The sequence below is a fragment of the Bos indicus x Bos taurus genome, chromosome 8, assembly GCF_003369695.1.
Source record: "Bos indicus x Bos taurus breed Angus x Brahman F1 hybrid chromosome 8, Bos_hybrid_MaternalHap_v2.0, whole genome shotgun sequence".
NCBI lineage: Eukaryota > Metazoa > Chordata > Mammalia > Artiodactyla > Bovidae > Bos > Bos indicus x Bos taurus.
The window spans coordinates 23,445,745-23,465,995 of NC_040083.1; the positions used below are offsets into that span (position 1 = coordinate 23,445,745).

The following is a 20,251-nucleotide window of genomic DNA, read 5'->3' on the forward strand; positions in this document are numbered from 1 at the left end:
GAACCAACAGGTCCTCCCCCCACCTCAAACATTCTCTCTCCTCTAGGATCTAGGATGTAATATCCCTGTTGGTTTCTCATAGGTTTCAGCTCCTTAATAAGCTTTCAGTTTCATAAATCTCTAAAAATTTTCCATATCGTCTTTGGTCAAAAAACCCAGAGTTAAAACTAAGATTCTCATAGGAGTGCTGATTGATTCCATAAATATATAAACGTTGTTACTTCCTATCATCTCAACTCCATTCTCCTAGATCTTCAGCACCACCCAGCATTGCTGTGGTAGAACCACAGACTAGCAACAACGACAGCCATTCTAGGTATGGGTTGGGAAAAATTTTGCTATGGCAAGAACTATTCAGTCTGCCCATGCGACCAATGTCTGATATGGATGTATAAACACCCATCAGCCTTGCAAAGTCTCCAGAAAAGCTCAAACAAAAGCACAGCACCTGCTCCTTCATTTCCTTTTGCATTTCACACACTAGAATTGAATTCAGACCTCAATGATCAATGGTTTTTGTAAGTCACTCATTTACATGAAATTTAAGTTTAGATCAACGACCTCTTACCTCCTTGTTAAAGAGATAGTAACAAAATTGAGGACCAATGAACAGCTTCAGTTCCTGTTTACAAAATAACCATATTTCATTGAATGTAAATGGCCATCAAATGCAAGATGCACCATTACTTTATGAACCGCTAAGAAAGAAAAAAGGCTGCCAATTAATGTTATACAACGCTTCTTATAATTTTTTGATTTTACGTTAATGAAAGAGCTCTTTCAGACTCTTAGAAAATCATGGCCAAATGCATAAATGTGCAGGCAATATCAACTGTATAATGACTGCTGCCATCAATTACTAAATGCAGATGTTAAAATATGAAAAAAAATGTGTGAATCAATGAAATATGGTGCTAACACTGAGCAGTGGTTACAAAAGAACAATAGGAAGTATTCATAGAGGACAGGGAACAATTGCAAGAATCTAATAAAACCAATATGAAACACAACATGGACAAAAAAAGTTACCATTCATATTTAGAAAAAGGACTAACAGAAAATAAGCTTCATGATAAATATCCCCCACTGCCCACCAAATTCAATTTCCCTAATTTACCTTCCAATTTATCCCTCTAACAAATGAGAGAGTATAGCCTAAATTGATTTTCAAATACAAAATCCAAGTATAAATCAGCCTATGCTGCTACATAAGTTTTCCATAACAAAGAGTAGCTTAAATGGATACTGCACACTAAACAATACAAATACACTTTTCTCTTAATTTAACAGCAACACACATAGGCATTTCTTGATTGACCTATGCTAATGAAGGGACTCCACGCACAGAAAAATAGAAACTGTGGACAGCATCCTCCAAGCCTTCATCTTCTTCTTCATGGTAACCACCTGTGTTGCACAGGATATGACTCCAACCCAGTCAGGTAGAAGGGAATCTTGCATAAGGAGTGTTCTACTCCTCATGGAAGGGTTCCCCACTACCCAGCTAAGTCAATTCCCACAGCAGGCATCTCCGAAGGTAACTGCTGAGAGTATCCAAGACGCTGCAGGTTGGTAAGTCTTCAGGCAGGCTTCTGCTGGTCCCTTTGCTTTACTCTCATGAGAGAAGACAGTAGCTATTATGTACCTTGATTAACCAAAATGCTTCTAGTTAGCTGAAAGTTAACCAGAAAACCAGTTCTGTTTTACCCATAATAACCAAAAAGCTCTTCTAAAACTAATTATCACAATCTTCTACCTGAGTTAGCATATAGATCTAATTTTTCAATCCAGGATATTTTACTGATTTAATATCATTATTATAAAAATTTATTATTCTTAATAGTTGTACTAAGAGTAGAATATACCTTTTTAAATAGGAATCTCTGACATTCTCAAGATGTATAACCATTTACTTCTGTTCCCAATAATTAACTACAGACCAACAAATATATATTCAGAGGTTAGTCAAAGTTTTTTATCTCTAAGAAGAAAAGGATGACATAAATAAAAGCACAGATTGGTCAGTTTCACTATTTACTTTCCTATGTCCAATATAAATTTTCAAATTAACTGATATAAAAGTTAGTTATTAATATATACTCCTGTATATAGATGAATAAAAATTTTTAAATGTTAAAAATATAAATAATGTTAAAAATATAAATTTCAATTAACAATCCACAAAAAACGTTCATTTGTTACCATAAAGCATAAATAGATAAATAAATGAACAAATAAATAAAATTACCTGTGACTGGATAAGAGAATTTGGAAATTCAAACCTTTTCCTTATGTCATCCAACATTTTTACTTCTCTTACATATAAGCAGAATTCTGTAACCAAAACAAAAGAATATTTGTTACTCTGGAAAAGGAGTTTAAATAACTATTTGTCAAATAACATGAAAGTAATTCTGTACAAAGACAACAATGGCAATAAAGCACAGAGCCCTGGAGAACAATCCCCTGGCACACCCTTCACTGTTAAGCATTTCAGCTCTCAAATGCCACGACTGATGGCACAGTGAACTAAAAATGCCCAACCATTCTTAGTTTTCCCATGAGAGCAAATCCCAAAACAGATGATTTCACGCCACAGAAACAAACAAATAAAAATCCAAAAGCTCATGTCTAAATAGCAGAATTTGAAAAGTTCAACCACATATTTGAAATAGAAATTCATCCTTCTGTGGATCAAAACTTCTGAGGAAGAAAGAACCAAACTTTCACAAAATTGTTTAAGCTGTGCCTCACTTTGGTACAAGCTTCCACTGAAGCATGAACCCACCCGTTTGTGACAAGTGTGAAGCACTGGTGAGTTTTTTCCAGGAAGTATAGAAATGACCTAGAAATTCACACATCCAAACAGATCCTTTGTCTTCTAAAAGAGGAACAGCAAGCAATCGGCACCAACTTTTAATATTTACATCATGCCTCTCATGCCTATCGGGTTCTCAAGTACAACAATCACAACAAAATTATAGAGGAGGACAGAGTAGTAAAGTGGAGGCACAGAACTCGTAAGGGGGTTTCCCAAGGATCTCACTTGATCCAGTTACCACACAGCACTGAACCCACTGAATTACACCCCACTGTAAAAAGCAGGATGCTGTACCAATTTATTGCAGTATAACTTTAAAAAAGTGTTTACATTAGTACTGTACTCTAAGTTACCTTATAAAAATAACAGGCAACAAAACCAAGCTCTCCTGATCTTAAAAATGAAGGCATTTTGTGTTGAACCTGTAGCTTTTTCTTACTACTGTCTTGCTTTTCTTCTAAACCCAAACTCCCTGGATAATTTATGCTACCTTTCTTCTTCAACATATGGGTCCAACTTAACTCCCTTGAACTAGCCATTTCACAGCACTGAAACAACATGTTCTGACTGCAAACCATGTCCCTTATCTAATCCACTCATTAGCTTTTAAGCAGGTCAAAAATTCAACCTCCCAGTTGTATTAATCTCACCTTTCTTGAAATGTTCTTCTCTGTTGTTCCATAAGACATCATAACAGAAATACCCAAAGTGTGTCTTGGGGAAAGCCAAGATAGAGACCTCTTCGAGAGGAAAAAAGAATTTTGTAGGGACATATATTGCCATTTTGAAAATTCAAAAAGTAAATAAAAAGCCAAATAAAACATGAAATATGTTAGAAGGTGTTACAATGGAGAAAAACAAGTGAAAGTGAAGTCGCTCAGTCGTGTCCAACTCTTTGCGACACCGTGGACTGTAACCTACCAGGCTCCTCTGTCCATAGGATTCTCCAGGCAAGAATACTGGAGTGGGTTGCCATTTCCTTCTCCAAGGGATCTTCCCGACCCAGGGATTGAACCTGGGTCTCCCGCCTTGCAGGCAGACGCTTTAACCTCTGAGCTACCAGGGAAGCCCGGAAAAAAATAAATCTGATCTCTTTTTCTATGAGTTTGTTTTTGAAGTACAACTGGCCTACAAGACTATGTTAGTTCCTGTTACACACATAATGATTCGATATTTCTAAGCATTTCAAAATGATCGCTATGGTAAGTCTATTTACCATCACTAACACAAAAGTTATTAAATAATTATTGACATATTCCCCACACTATACAATTCATACCTGTGACTGGTTTATTTTGCAGCTGGAACCAGAGACAGGAGAGGGGAAGGCAGAAGTGAATGAAGGCAGTCAAAACATACAAATTTGTAGTTATAAGATAAATAGGTACCAGGGATGTAATGTACAACCCAGTGCTGAATGTTACATAGAAAAGTTGTTAAGGGAGTAAATCTTAAGAGTTCTCATCAAAAGGAAAAAATATTTCATTTCTATTTCTTTCATTTTGTATCAGTATGAAATAGTGGATGTTCACTAAGCTTATTGTGGTAATCATTTGATGATGTATATGTCAAATCATTATGCATTAGAGTGCTAAATGTCAGCTGTAGCTCAATAAAACAAGAAGAAAAAAATTTTTTTAAGTAAAGCGAATAGAACAAAGGGGAGGAGATGAGAAATGGGGGATGTATACACTTTCTATTTAAATATGGTGGTCACTTTAGAGGGTGCCATTTGGGAGTCAGATTGGAGATGTTAAAAACAAAACACATCTTTTCTCATAAAAATTGTTTCCATTTCAGTGCATCTTTTCCCAGTTCTCCTCTCACAGTTCTCTTCACCAACATTCTCAAAGTCCAGTCAGTCACAAAGTCAGCTTCATTCCTTCCAGCATCTCAGAGTTTATGCCTAAGATGCTGGAAGTTAGCCACACAGATAATCTAGGGAAACAGTATCACAGGCACGGGAAACAGTATCACAGGCACAGGAAACAGTGAATTCAAAAGCTCTAAACTAATGATCTGCTTAAGACACATCCCAGAAAGAGCAAAAGGATGAGTTAGGAACAGAGCAAAGGAGGAAGGAAATGGCAAATGAGAGCCAATGAGAAGCTAGACCACAGAGGGCCTTGTAGGCCACTGAAAGGACTGATGTATTTATACAGAGTGAAATGGTTAACCACTACAGGGGGAAAAAAAAGTGGTAAGATTTTAATAGAATCACTTGAGGTGAGATGTGGTCAGACTCTGGGTATCTTCAAAGGTAGAGTCAATGTGGTTACTAACAGACTGGATGAGAGTATAGCAGAAGGAAAGGGTCAACGATGACTCCAATGTTTCTGATCTGAGCAGCTTCATTCTTAATTTCAATCCCTTTGGGCATTTTACACATAAAAAAAAACCATGAATAAATTAATTACCATGGCATTTTTTACTAAAAGGAAAAGATAGAATTGCCATCAACTGAGATAGGGAAATGAGTTCTTTGAGGGAAGACTAGGAATTCCATTTTGCACAAGTAAGTTTTAGATGCCTAATGGATATCCAAGTGGAGACATCAGGGAGAAAGTTGGATACATGAATCTATAATTGAAGAGACAGATATTAGTTGGTAATACAAATAATGGTGTGCACTACTAAAGAATCTGAGAGGTTCTAATGCAAGAAATTTGATAAACTTTGCTTAATCCAGAGTTTACCAAACTTATCTGGTCATGGCCCCTTTTTTCTGAAACTAGCTGTTAACAGTCTATACAACCAACCTTCCTTCGGATACACCTTGGTAAACACTGCTCTACTGGTTCCTCCTATTCCTCTCTCCACTCTGCTTCTCGTGCGCCACCTTCCTTCCTGAAGGTGCTCCCAAGCCTCTTGTCTTGTTCTGCTTTCATGAAAACTCTCCCAGAGTCTTCATCTAGTCCCTATCTCCAAACATTTCCCTACCCTCTCTCAGGAGGCTCTAAAGCATCAGATTGGAGATGTTAAAAACAAAACACATATTTTCTCATAAAAATTGTTCCCATTTTAGTGCATCTTTTCCCAGTTATCCTCTCACAAATTTCTTCACCAACATTCTCAAAGTCCAGTCAGTTACAAAGTCAGCTTCATTCCTTCCAGCATCTCAGAGTTCATGCCTCCATTTCTCTACTCATCATTGTCAATGCTCACATGAGACTTCCTTCAGGAACTGGTTAAACTTGGGGTTCTCTACCCCATACACTGCTGTCGGACTAACTGTCCTAAAATGCTATTTCCATCATATCAATTCTCTGTAAAGAATACACAGCAGGTTTTTAATAGCCTGGCAGACTAAATACAAATACTTATTTCCAGCTTTTAAGTTGTCTCCAACAACAATCTCACACATTCAACTTCATTTTCACTGTTGTCTAATTCTGGTGGTTTAGTCACTAAGTCATGTCTGACTCTTATGAGCCCATGGACAGGAGCCCTGCCAGGCTCCTTTGTCCATGGGATTCTCCAGGTGAGAATACTGGAGTGAGTTGCCATTTCCTTCTCCAGAGGATCTTCCTGACCCAGGAATTGAACTCGGGTCTCCTGCATTGCAGGCAGATTCTTTACCGACTGAGCTACGAGGGAAGTTGTCTAATTTTAAGCTGCCTGCCTCTTGAGAAACCTATATGTGGTCAGGAAGCAACAGTTAGAACTGGAAATGGAACAACAGACTGGTTCCAAATAGGAAAAGGAGTACGTCAAGGCTGTATATTGTCACCCTGCTTATTTAACTTGTATGCAGAGTACATCATGAGAAACACTGGGTTTGAAGAAGCACAAGCCGGAATCAAGATTGCCAGGAAAAACATCAGTAACCTCAGATATGCAGATGACACCACCCTTATGGCAGAAAGTGAAGAGGAACTAAAAAGCCGCTTGATGAAAGTTAAAGAGGAGAGTGAAAAAGTTGACTTAAAGCTCAACATTCAGAAAAGGAAGATCATGGCATCTGGTCCCATCACTTCATGAGAAATAGATGGGGAAACAGTGGAAACAGTGTCAGACTTTATTTTTGGGGGCTCCAAAATCACTGCAGATGGTGACTGCAGCCATGAAATTAAAAGATGCTTACTCCTTGGAAGGAAAGTTATGACCAACCTAGATAGCATGTTCAAAAGCAGAGACATTACTTTGCCAACAAAGGTTCGTCTAGTCAATGCTATGGTTTTTCCAGTGGTCATGTATGGATGTGAGAGTTGGACTGTGAAGAAAGCTGAATGCCGACGAATTGATGCTTTTGAACTGTGGTGTTGGAGAAGACTCTTGAGAGTCCCTTGGACTGCAAGGAGATCCAACCAGTCCATCCTAAAGGAAATCAGCCCTGGGTGTTCTTTGGAAGGACTGATGCTAAAGCTGAAATTCCAATACTTTGGCCACCTCATGAGAAGAGTTGACTCATTGGAAAAGACTCTGATGCTGGGAGGGATTGGGGGCAGGAGGAGAAGGGGACGACAGAGGATGAGATGGCTGGATGGCATCACCAACTCAATGGACATGAGTTTGGGTGAACTCCGGGAGTTGGTGACGGACAGGGAGGCCTGGCGTGCTGCGATTCATGGGGTCGCAAAGAGTCAGACATGACTGAGAGACTGAACTGAACTGAAAACCATTTTCAGAATAGACCCATGTGCTCAAAAATCGGTTCATTCCTAAGGGATTCCCGCCTACCCCACCACCCCTCATGTGGAATCTCAGTTCCCCAACCAGTAATGGAACCCATGCCCTCTGCAGTGGAAGCACAAAGTCTTAACCACTGGACTGTCAGGGAACAGGGAAGTCCCTAAGGGATTTTATTTATGCTGTTCTCTCCCACATAAAATGTCCTCCTCTATATGATCACTGCAGATGGTGACTGCAGCCATTAAATTAAAAGACGCTTGTTCCTTGGAAGAAAAGTTATGACCAACCTAGACAGCATATTAAAAAGCAGAGACATTACTTTGACAGCAGAGGTCCATCTAATCAAAGCTATGGTTTTTCCAGTAGTCATGTATGAATGTGAGAGTTGGACTACAAAGGTGAGAGCTGAAGAATTGATGATTTTGAACTGTGGTGTTGGAGAAAGACTCTTGAGAGTCCCTTGGACAGAAAAAAGATCCAATCAGTCAATCCTAAAAGAAATCAGTCCTGAATATTCACTGGAAGGACTGATGTTGAAGCTGAAACTCCAATACTTTGGCCATCTGATGCAAAGAGCTGACTCATCTGAAAAACCCTGACACTGGGAAAGACTGAAGGCAGGAGGAGAAGGGGATGACAGAGGATGAGATGGTTGGATGGCATCACCGACTCAATGGACATGAGTTTGAGTAAATTCCAGGAGTTGATGATGGACAGGGAGGCCTGGCGTGCTGCAGTCCACTGGGTTACAGTCAGACACAACTGAGCAACTGAACTGAACTGAACTGATATGTTCCTACAATTATAGGTGAAATTCCTTTTATACTGCATCTTCTCTGTTTAACCTTTCTCAAGGAGCCACATCTTAAGAGCATTCACCTTACTTTATATTTCTTCAGTGCTACTGCATTTGGCCTGACCCATACTACCATGTGACTAATTACATTAGGATTGTTAATATTTTTCTGTAAAGGCAAATAGAAACTACTCAGATTTGCCACTGTAGCAGGAAAAGCAGCTACAGACAATACATAAATAAATGACCAGGGTTGTGTTCCAATAAAACTTTATTTACAAAAATAGGAGGCAGGTGGGCTGTAGTTACTGACTCCTGATTTACATACTATTTATTTAATTAATTTGTAAAATTTATTGATTAAAAACTGCTAAACTGACATTCAAATTTACCCCTGTGCATCCAAGCACAGATAATTCATAAATAAGATAAACTGAACATGTCTTATTATCTAAAAATGGAAAAGTTCTATCATAGAAAACAATTTTCATGCCCCTAAACTCTGAAGGAAATTTCTCACATTAGGCTTTCTACTGGGGCTTCCCTTGTAGCTCAGTTGGTAAAGGATCTGCCTGCAATGCAGAAGACCCGGGTTCAATTCCTGGGTCAAGAAGATCCCCTGGAGAAGGAAATGGCAATCCATTCCAGTATTCTTGTCCAGAATACTGGACAAGAATCCCATGGACAGAGGAGCCTGGCAGGTGGCCGTCCATGGGGTCACAATATTCGGACATGACTTAGCGACTAAACCACCACCACCACCACCATGGGATACAGGGTGATATAATAAACAATAATCTCAATAACATAAGCAAAACAGAATTTTGTTACCTCTTTTTTAAACAAAAAAACGAAAGTCAAGGTTGTATCATAATATGTAACTCAGGAAGAAAAAAAAAAAAAACCCTCAGCTAATGGAGTCAAAGCTCAACAGAGCTTTCTGATGATCTGATCTAACTCAAGAAAGCCAAGTCTAGAATATTGAGAGAAGCAGAGGTTATTAGCTTATCACAGAATATACTTACCCAAATGTCAAGAGTGACAGAGCTAAACTGAAGGAAATGTGGGACTACACTCTCTGATCCAGACCTGAATGACAGAATTCCAAAATGCTCTAAGGACCAGACCAACAGCTGGTTAGGCTAATAACATCATGGCAATGAAGAAGTTAAGCCATCCAGAAAGAGGACTTTTGTCTTCAGGAGGAGGTGGGCCAACGGAGTAAAAAGAGAACTGCTTTTATCAAAATTGTCTAAGTATCAGTGACAAATACCTAAGCTTATAAAAGACAGTCCTAATTTTTGGTACAATGGTTTAGAGAACAAGTAAGTTTTTTAAATCTACAGTAACAAAAAAAAAAAATAAAAACAAAAAAAAATAAATAAAAAATAAATCTACAGTAACTTTATCTTTCCTAAAAATGGCCAGAAGGCAGTTTCAAAGCCACTACCCAAGCTGCAATATAGATTTGATACCATCCTTGATTTGCTATCTTTGGGCTACAAATTGCAAGTGTCTTTCATCTGCTAGAGATTTTTATTTCAAGGTTAATCACAACCACTTGGCCTTTCAAGGTATCAAAACATCATATTCTCTCAGGGAATTTCAAGAAAGAGTACAAATGTTTGTTTAGCATTGGCAGCGTAGCCTGTGTCCTACTTTATTTTTAATCTCAATGTCCCTTGGGCATTTTATACATTAAAGAAAACAATTATATATTACTTCTTACCATGACATTCTTTACTCAGAGGGAACTAGTCACATTTTGCTCCATAAACCATGTGTGACAAAAAAGAACGTTTGATTTGAAAAGATTTCTCTCCAACCTGTCATTGTGCTTTTTTTGTCTGCCTGAATCTAAACCAGAAAGAGAATTTTTAATGAGGGCTTTAAGTTCCAGGTGAATCAAAGCATTTGTCTGACTTAACCAATTATTGAGTTAGCTGCCAGAGTATTTTAGCCATGTAAGAACACTTTCAAAACAATAAATCAGTTGCACTCTAGCAGTAATAAAGAAGCAGAAGATAGATAAAACACCTTAGGTTTTCAACTTTCTCATTACTTTCTCTAGCATACAAAACACAAAACCATACACCACACAAAAGTCTTTAGTGTCAAACTTCAAATAAAAGGTACAATCTGAAAAACAGGAGAAAAATGTATCTGTAGTTGACCCTTGAACAATGCAGGGGTTAGGGATGCCAACCCCTGCACAACTGAAAATCTATACAACATCATAATCTGTCCTTCAAAGCAGTGGTTCCTCATCCACCAATTCAACTTACCTTGGATCATGTAGTACTGCAGTAATGCATTTACTGAAAAAAATCTGTTTACAAGTGGACCCGTGTTGTTCATGGGTCAACTGTATTTATATTCACGATAGCTATGGGAGCTCAGCAGAAGGACTATGCAAGGTAGTTTGCAGGGGGCATTATTCAATGGTCACAGAGAAAGACTTGATTTTGAACTGTTTTTTGGTGTTTTTTTTTTGGCCATACCATGCTGCATGTGGGATCTTAGTTCCCTAACCAGCGATGGAACACATGTCCCCTGCAGGAGAAACAAGGAGTCTTAATCACTGAATCACCAGGGAAGTCCATGACTTTGAACTCTCTTGACTATCAAATTTCTATATAGCAAAGATTCAGAGTAGCAACGTAGGTGGTAGTCAGGGCTACAGACAGTACCTTCTGGAAACTGGTCTATAGAAACAAAGTCATCATCAGATTGAGAGAAAGCAAATTGCATTCACATTAATGGGATCCTATTTCAGAGATACAAAATCTAGGCCTTTTTTTCTTTATCAAGCTATTTCAATTATTAGTTATCCATTTACTTAGCTTCTTCCTTTCACACTTTAAGCTACAGAACTCAACTCCTGCTGTATGGCCCAGTTCCTAACAGACCATGGACTGGTACTGGCCCGCAGCCCAGGTGTTGGGGACCCCTAATATAGTGGACCTGGGAGCATCTGCCTTCTGTCACTAGAGAAACAATGACTGAGCAACTCAGTAAAAAGATACTCATCCTAGCAGTTCATGTAAGAAGAAAGGTTTCGTGACTTCCAACCCAGTGTTTCCCTGGACCATCGGTAACATGAGGCACAGCCAGCACACTCCACATTCTTGCATCAAGTCCCAGGAATTTTAAGATCTGTAATTCAAGTGCTGAGCAAAGTTAGGTGACTATGGGTTCTGATGATCTCACCGGCTGCAATTTACTAAAATACATCAAATTGCAATCAGATTCCTGCCTTTACAATTTAGTTTCTTCTCAGTCCCATCACATGTTACTTACTCATAGATTTTGAAATAAGTCTAAAATAAGATCAAAGGCAGGAAATTCCAAGTTAGAACTGATTACTGTCCAGGAGAACCAAGCATGAAAGTAGGAAACAAAACCACCGACTTGAATAATGTCTGATTTGTTACATTTTCTTCAATTATTCTTGGATTATTTTTTCTAAAGTGTCTTTTATGTGCATATATATGACAAATACATAATGACATAAATTAAAAAACAGTATTAGTAATTTTTGAAATTGAAAGACTGATTTAAATCTAGAATTTTTTTACAGTATCCAATCTAAGTCTTCAAAGAAGTCTTCAAATTACGTCCTTTATGATGATTATTTTCTCTAATATTACAATTTTAAAATACTTTTGTTTCATCAAAAGAACAATTACTCAAATTGTTCACTATGTTTTTAAATAAATATTTTATGTTGATACAAAATAAACTTTACTGTATATTTTTTATAAAATTGATGCCCATTTTAAAGACCTTGCTACTGCTACTGCTGCTAAGTCACTTCAGTCGTGTCCGATTCTGTGCGACCCCAGATACGGCAGCCCACCAGGCTCCCCCGTCCCTGGGATTCTCCAGGCGGGAACACTGGAGTGGGTTGCCATTGCCTTCTCCAATGCATGAAAGTGAAAAGTGAAAGTGAAGTCGCTCAGTCATGTCCGACTCTTCGAAACCCCATGGACTGCAGCCTAGCAGGCTCCTCCATCCATGGGATTTTCCAGGCAAGAGTACTGGAGACCTTACTGACCAATAAATGTCTAATCTTCATAGGTAAAATCTCCAAATTCATCACATTACTTCAAATACCAGTTAACTAAAATTTAATCAAACACCAAAGAATGCATTTTATACATATTTGATTTGTATTCTTCCTCTAATAAAATTACTCAAATTTTGCACACTGGTCTTCTAAAATAATTTACTTCTTAGCAAATATTAATTTGGCACAAACTGAAGTACACCAATGTCCCTCCAGGGGAAAAAAAAGGAGGAAATCATAAGTAAAACAAGAATACCTAAATGCTGATACTAAATGGGTACATTAGAATTCATAATACTATTCTATGTTTATATATGTTTGAAATTTTCTGAATAAGCTTTAAAAAAAAAAAAAACCCATGTGTGTGGCTCTCACTAGGGACCAGGCAATATTCTCAGCACTTCACATTTATTACCTCATTTAATCCTCAAAATAACCCTATGAAATAGGCACTCATTGTACAGAGGAAGAAACTGAAGCACAGAAGACAGATAACTTTCCCAAGGTCATACAATAAGCTGAAATTCAAATCCAGGTAGCCTGGTTATGTATGTGCATAGAAAAACTTGGAAAATATAAATTACAATGCTTTTTAATTTTGCTTATTCCTATTTTCTAATTTTTCACAAGAATATGTCTTTCGTAATTTGAATAAAGTTCAAAAATTATGAAAACTTTTATTCAAATACTTATACATTCTTTAGAAACAGAGGATGTGACTTTCTAAAACCTACATCACTACAAGCGTAGAAATCTATCATTAACAGATGTGATTAAATGAACAGTACTAAATTAGGAAACTTTTAGACATGATAAAAGATTACTTTGTTAGCCATTTACCAATGTCCTATGGAAAGAGTAATGTTGAAAAGGGATCAATATAATTTAACTAGATTCAATTAACTTTAGACCATTTAAAAATCTTCCTTCATCTTCAGAGAAAAATACAACCATTATTATCTTCCTATTTTAGACTCCTGGGAAATTTTACACCAAAATAAGAACTCTCACTCTAGAAAAGAATTATGTAGACTGATGACGAGTTAAATGGAAACATTTTTCCTGATTACTGCAAACTGGCCAAACTCATTTATTTTTCATGAGAAGCAAATTATCAAATTCATGTAAAATGGAATAGAGTTATTTTAACTTGCACTCTTAGTACTGAAGAAAGTTGAAGATCAAATGAGCCGAGGAGTTTTACAAGAAGATAGTAAATCTTCCTGCTGTTAACTAACTCAGTGTAGCCCAAGCTGGAGAACACATCTATATTCCAGACCTGAATAGACACAATCACAAAAACAACATCATCACCACACTGTTCGAAGAACCACTTTGAAAATTTCCAGTGAATAAGATGAATGGGGCACTGTGAAGTAATGTCATATATTCTTTTGCAAACCCTAAGACAATCCATAGTGAAGATGAGAAAACATCTTTAGTTTGATTATACTTAAGTCTTACATACCTCTGTCTCCATGAAGAGTAACATGACACAGAGAGAAAAATGCACGGAGTTAGGAGTTGGGAAGCAGGAAAAACAGACTGGATGTAAAACCTAACTCCACCACTAGGTTTTAAAAAAATTAGGTTAACCACTTACTACCTGGAGCCTGATTCCTCATTGAGTAAATCTGAGGACACCTGCCTCACAAGATGATACAAAGAACAATAAGAAGTGAGTCTGAAAGCCAAGAGGATGTTGACACAGTAGGTATGTATTCTAAAAATGTGTTTCTTCCCTCCCTTGATACAATGTGGGACAGTCAAGTGAGGTAAAGGATGGAGAAGAATTTAAGTTTTAGGTATAAGTTCAGTTCAGTTCAGTCACTCAGTCGTGTCCAACTCTTTGCAACCCCATGAATCGCAGCACGCCAGGCCTCCCTGTCCATCACCAACTCCCGGAGTTCACTCAGACTCACGTCCATTGAATCAGTGATGCTATCCAGCCATCTCATCCTCTGTCGTCCCCTTCTCCTCCTGCCCCCAATCCCTCCCAGCATCAGAGTCTTTTCCAATGAGTCAACTCTTCGCATGAGGTGGCCAAAGTACTGGAGCTTCAGCTTTAGCATCATTCCTTCCAAAGAAATCCCAGGGCTGATCTTCAGAATGGACTGGTTGGATCTCCTTGCAGTCCAAGGGACTCTCAAGAGTCTTCTCCAACACCACAGTTCAAAAGCATCAGTTCTTCGGTGCTCAGCTTTCTTCACAGTCCAACTCTCGCATCCATACATGACCAATGGGAAAACCATAGCCTTGACTAGACGGACCTTTGTTGGCAAAGTAATGTCTCTGCGTTTCAATATGTTATCTAGGTTGGTCATAACTTTTCTTCCAAGGAGTAAGTGTCTTTTAATTTCATGGCTGCAGTCACCATCTGCAGTGATAAGTTAGGCATCTCTAATCAAAGACTAGGGTGGGATCTTATATGTAAGTCAAAAGCTAGAGAAATAAGACACCAGCCCTCAGGTTAGGAAATGCATGAGATTCCATTCAAAATATAGTTGACTTCTAACTCACCTGCTGAAAGCCTTTCAACAGCATCCCACTGCACTTTGTAATAAAATTCAAACTCCAAACCATGGCCAAAAGGTCCTACATGATCTGGTCTCACAACTCTCCCTCAATCAAGGGGCTTCAGCCACAACAACCTCCAGTTTGCTTTGTGGACCCCCTAAGTTCTTTCTGTGTGCAGGTCTAGAGCCCTTAGGTCCCTCATCAAGTGTTCGTGCCCTTGCTGTTCAAACAGCTGACTCCTCTCACCTTTCACATCTTCTCTTGAGACTCCACAGCCCACCCAGCCCCTACCCCCAGGAACCCACTACCATATCCTTCATTGCTTTCATCACAATCTCAAAGGATCATCATATACTTATTTCTGCTGACTCTCTCTCACCCTCCCCCACCAGTAAAATGCAAACTCTTGAGGGCAGGGACCTGGTCTCTTTTTGACCAGGATACCCCAGCATATAACAAGTTATCTGCTCAATACAGATCCACTGAACAAACACAAAGCACGACACGGGTTTTGGAACACCATGTTGGATGAAACAGCTCCTACGTGCCACACATCCACCAAACACTCTAAGTAACTAATCCCATTGGATCATCACAACCACTCTGAGTTAGGTATTATTAATTCCATTTCCTGTATGAGAAAATAAGAGCTCAGAGAGGAAGTAACTTGCCTGAGGTTATACAGTGATATTAATAGCCAGGATTTATTGAGAATTTTACCACGTGCCAGGCAGGCACAGTTGAAGCTCTTTATGTGTGTTCTCTCACCCAATATTCAAAACAACTCCATGACATGACTACTATTATTATCCTCATTTTCATATGAAAAACCATGTGAGGCAAAGAGAGGTCAAAATTAATTGCCTAATTAAGTAAGAAGCAGAGCATGGATATGAACTGTGCAGCCTATGAATCTAAGCAAAGTTTACATTCTTAACCACTCCTCTATAAAGTAGAGTTGACACAGAGTTTTTAAAAAGTTAAAATAATCCATTAAAGCAATTCACTCAGAACCAGGCACATAACCAACACTTTCTAAATGTTAACTATTATGAATCTTAGTCTAAATCCAATACTTTGTTTCTTTTTTTTTTTTTTTTTCTATTATATCTTGCTGCATCCCAAGGAATCAAGCAAATCTTAAAAAGAACAACCTAGGTTTGGACATAGTGTTAGATCAGATTCCCAAAGCAGCTCATCAGCATCCACAAATAGCTCTGTCTCTTAGTGTATATTGCAACCCTAAAAATATATAAAGCCTGATGCATGAAAGTTACATATGAAAGGGGTGCTCCATGCCATGCACAAAACACAAAATTATCAATCTAAACTTAACCTTTATCCTGTGGCACCATTACCAGCAACACATCTATCTACCACATTTGTGTATGTTCTGAGATTTTATACTTGTATTTTATCATTGACCATTCATTCCAAGTTCAATGAGCATCTATCAAAAGCTAAAGATTGCCACTTTGGTCATGGCAACTGGTATCAATCTTTAGTAAATCTAGCTTCTTGTCATTGCTAGTAACACTTTCACATTTACATTTTCCATCTTTTTAAACAGTAAATATTCACTGCAATAGATGAAAGCAATTATTTGCCCAAATGGTTACTCAAACATTACCACCCAAACACAGATGGCTACACTGCTGCAGATGAATGCTTGCCTGGCAGGCAGCTCCACCAGGTGACAGTTCAAGATGCAACTCAACAAAGCAGGGCAATTTCCACGTGGATGTGTTCATGTGTAAAAACAGACAGGAGCTTGAAATAACAGTGGAATGTTCTGGAAGTAGTGTTCAGAACCAGGAAGATCAAGAGGAAGGCACTGATATGTTCTCAGTTCCTGCAGCTGCCTCAGAAAACAGAGCTTGACCTCCAACTGGCAGTGCACTTGATGCAAGGAGAGCACAATGATACGGTGCACAGAGGCCATGCTAGAGCTAGGCCTGTTTCTCATGACCCTTTCCGCTCTGAGAGGACTGTCACCAATCCTCAGGCTGTAGATGTCGTCTAGTTCTGAAGGGGCTAGCTCCATCTCTGTAGCAGCGGCACCTGCTCAGACGCAAGCGAAGAAGAATCTCAAGCAGGAAGGACTCCTCACTGACCAAGCCTGCTGCGTTCTTCTCCTGCACCTCCAAGTTTCTTGGGAGAAACAGCTGAGCCCTGTTCACCGCCTGCCAAGTCTGGCAGGTACTAAGCAGTTAATATACGTTTTTGAGTTATTGTCTTTAGTATAGCATCTAATACACAATAGACTCAAAAATATGTTCAAATCAGAATTCTACTGTTTATTTTGTTTTCAGATCAACTTTCCAAAACAGAAAGTGAGAAACAGAGAAGAATCTATATCCACATCTTTCTCACCCATGAAGATTCATGAAACAGACCAAAATAAATTTAAAAGAAGGAAGCCTCACGTGCTGCAGTCCATGGGGTTGCAAAGAGTCAGACATGACTGAGTGACTGAACTGAACTAAACTGAAAAGTAAAAAGAAAAATTGTAAACAACTTTATTTTCAAATTAATACAGTAACCAGATCCAGTTATCAACACATTTAGGGTTTGAAAATAAGTAGTTCTTTTTAAGATGGACTCCTTTTTACCAGCTTTTTTAAGCTGAGAAAATAACTTTTATATAGATAGGATAAAGATGAACTTCATCCAAGCCCAAATCCCAAATCAGCAGAATCCAAATTAGTGAGATCTTATCATGCTGTTATTTATTTTGGTACTTTTTTTTTTTTTTTACAAAAATCAAATAAAAGGTCAAAGAACACATGTCAACATAAGACTGGTTCTTTACTGTTTCCAGCTAAATCTAATAGTGATGGGAAATGGGTCTTTGTTACTTGAATACATCATAAGTTTTACATGAATGCTTCAGCTGACAGCTATTATTTATCATAGCTATATTCTTAATCTTCTATGTATTACAACCCTTTAAAAGCTCATGGTATCACCTCTGTGTATTTCCCACTGGGGTAAAAGGCATTTTAAACACATAATTACCCAATGAAGTAACATTTACCAATTTTCCATTACACAGCTAGCAGTATTCATGGCTGTTTTACTTGTGGGGTTCTTAATAATCTGATATTAGTTAACCTTCACAAGCATCCTGGGCAGATGATCATTAGTAAATCCTTTCACATTAGTAAGAGACATCAAGCAGTATATTCAAGAATCAGAAGAGGATTCAGCAAAGTAATGCTAATATCCAGTTGGCACAGTATAGTGTGTAGAATGTCTTTCAGATAAAGTCAAGAACTTTATGTAAAGAAAGAAGAAGGATGAAGAGGAGGTGGAGGAGGGGGGAAGAGAAGGAACATTAGCTCCTCATGAGAATAATTTTTAACTTCACCAATTTTAAAACCAATACATACAATTTTCACATGTACAGGGTTCAGTGGAACTTCTCAATGCTGTGTTGGAAATAAATGACTGACTAGAAAAATGACAGTGAATTGGCAACTCACAATAAAGTCAGCACTCAGAGCTTCATTTCAACTTCAAAATCTACTTCTGCCTCTCAGTCCAAATGCAAACCCTATTTATGAAAGTGCTCCCAACCTGTCTTACCTCCAAACCGATATCCATGGGTCCTCAAAGGCCAGACCAGCTGGGAAGCAAAGCCACAGCAGTAAGGGAGGATCAGCATCGTTCCCAGGACCACAAGCCTCTCCCCACTCTCCAGCCCACTGTTCTCAATTCCATAGGGAACTTAGCACAGTAAAGTTGAAAGTCTGGGGCAGGTCAACAACTAAAACCCAGTCTATAAAAGTGGGCTGTCAGGGTACTCACTGAGCATTTGGCCTTAGCGTTTGGCACTTCTTGGCAATATCCCAAAGCATGGCACATGTGCTTCAAATTCTAGCCACCTCCCAATTCAAAAGTGTAAAACTACAAAAGGCTTTAAATTGGCATCTTTTTATTTATTTTTTAATTAAAGGATAATTGCTTTACAGAATTTTGTTGTTTTCCGTCAAACCTCAACATGAATCAGCCATAGGTATACATATGTCCACTCTCTTTTGAACTTTCCTCCCATCTCCCTCCCCAGCCCACCCCTCTGTGTTGATACAGAGCCCCTGTTTGAGTTTCCTGAGACATACAGCAAATTCCCATTGTAAAGCCAGCATCTTTTGTGCAAAGTCATTCATTAATTGCTCTAAAAGGTAAGCTAAATAATATGTAGATAAAGTATTGATTAGTAATGTGAAACAGTTACAAAGAGTTTTAACAATATATAGATATGCTTATGGCAAAGTAAAAATACTGAGAGAAATTTTTATACACAATCATGAACACAACCAAGTTTAAACTACAGATATAAAGACAAGACTAAGGGGGAAAAGTGAATATGCAAAAATGTTAAGTTCATTTCTAGTTAACAAGTTGATGACTGATTACATACTATTCCTCTTCTGATATTTGCTGCATTTAACTTTCCCCTCCTACAATGGGCATACATTACTTTTGTATATTAAATAAAAATTATCACTTCTCTTCAAATAAAAAATCAATTTTTTTAGTCTCAATTAAAAAAAAAGTAGTAATCTTACTTATTCACTTGGCACCATGGTCTTTTATCACTGTCTAAAGAGGCAGTTTCACCACAGCACACACCAAGATAAAAAGCCTTACTTGATCCAATTACACCACTTATTAAGAGCTATTTAATGAGAAAGTCACACCTTGGAGTTATTAGATGCTATAATGGTCCTGCAGTGTTCCAAACAACTAAGCTAACAGAATTACCTTTGATTCTAAATCGTTTGCCAGGAGATTAATCCATCTGGTCCCTGAAAAAAATTAAGTGTTCTTCCAGTGTGTTCAACTTCCTCCAATCTCATTTTAATCAAGGATGTCGGCCTCTGTTGACAGAGGTATTTTTTAATAGATTTACTGAAGTATAATGGATATACAAAGAAATCACATATTTAATGTGTACAGTTTGATGACTCTGGACATGTGCAAACACCCGTGATGCATCACCACAATCAACGTAACAGACATATGCAACACCTTCCAAAGTTCCCTTGTGTCCATTTTTTTTTTTTTCCACTTTTTGGTGTACACAATATTGTACTTTAACAACTGGCATCAGGCTGTACAGCAGATCTTTAAAACTTATTTATCTAGCATAACTGAAACTTTATAAAGGATAGCTATTTAGAATTTCTTAAATTACAGTACAAAGAGTTTGATTTTTCCTTTAATTTTCCCAAAATGCAGATAGCATATAATACCTAAAAAAATTGTTGTCATCAATAGATATATTTTTAGGAGGTCTTTACATGTTTTGGCATCTGCCAAAGAATCAAGAAATGTCTTTCTGACATAGTAACATTTGGAAAAAGACCTAGAGGAAACAATGAGCATTCCAGACAGAAGGAATGCTAAGGGC

The 20,251-nt window shown here is 38.0% G+C and overlaps 1 protein-coding gene across 2 annotated transcripts in view; it reads right to left on the reverse strand.

The window, feature by feature from the left end:
* The window catches only part of FOCAD (focadhesin), a 305,616-nt gene that overhangs the window by 277,471 nt on the left and 7,894 nt on the right, over nucleotides 1-20,251 (reverse strand). The window contains exon 2 of one of the 2 annotated variants that reach the window (XM_027549147.1): nucleotides 2,249-2,334. In XM_027549147.1, coding sequence (XP_027404948.1) covers nucleotides 2,249-2,334 — 86 coding nt within the window. Of the gene's footprint in view, nucleotides 1-2,248; nucleotides 2,335-20,251 lie in introns of those variants that run through there. The other variant, XM_027549148.1, reaches the window with a different exon arrangement.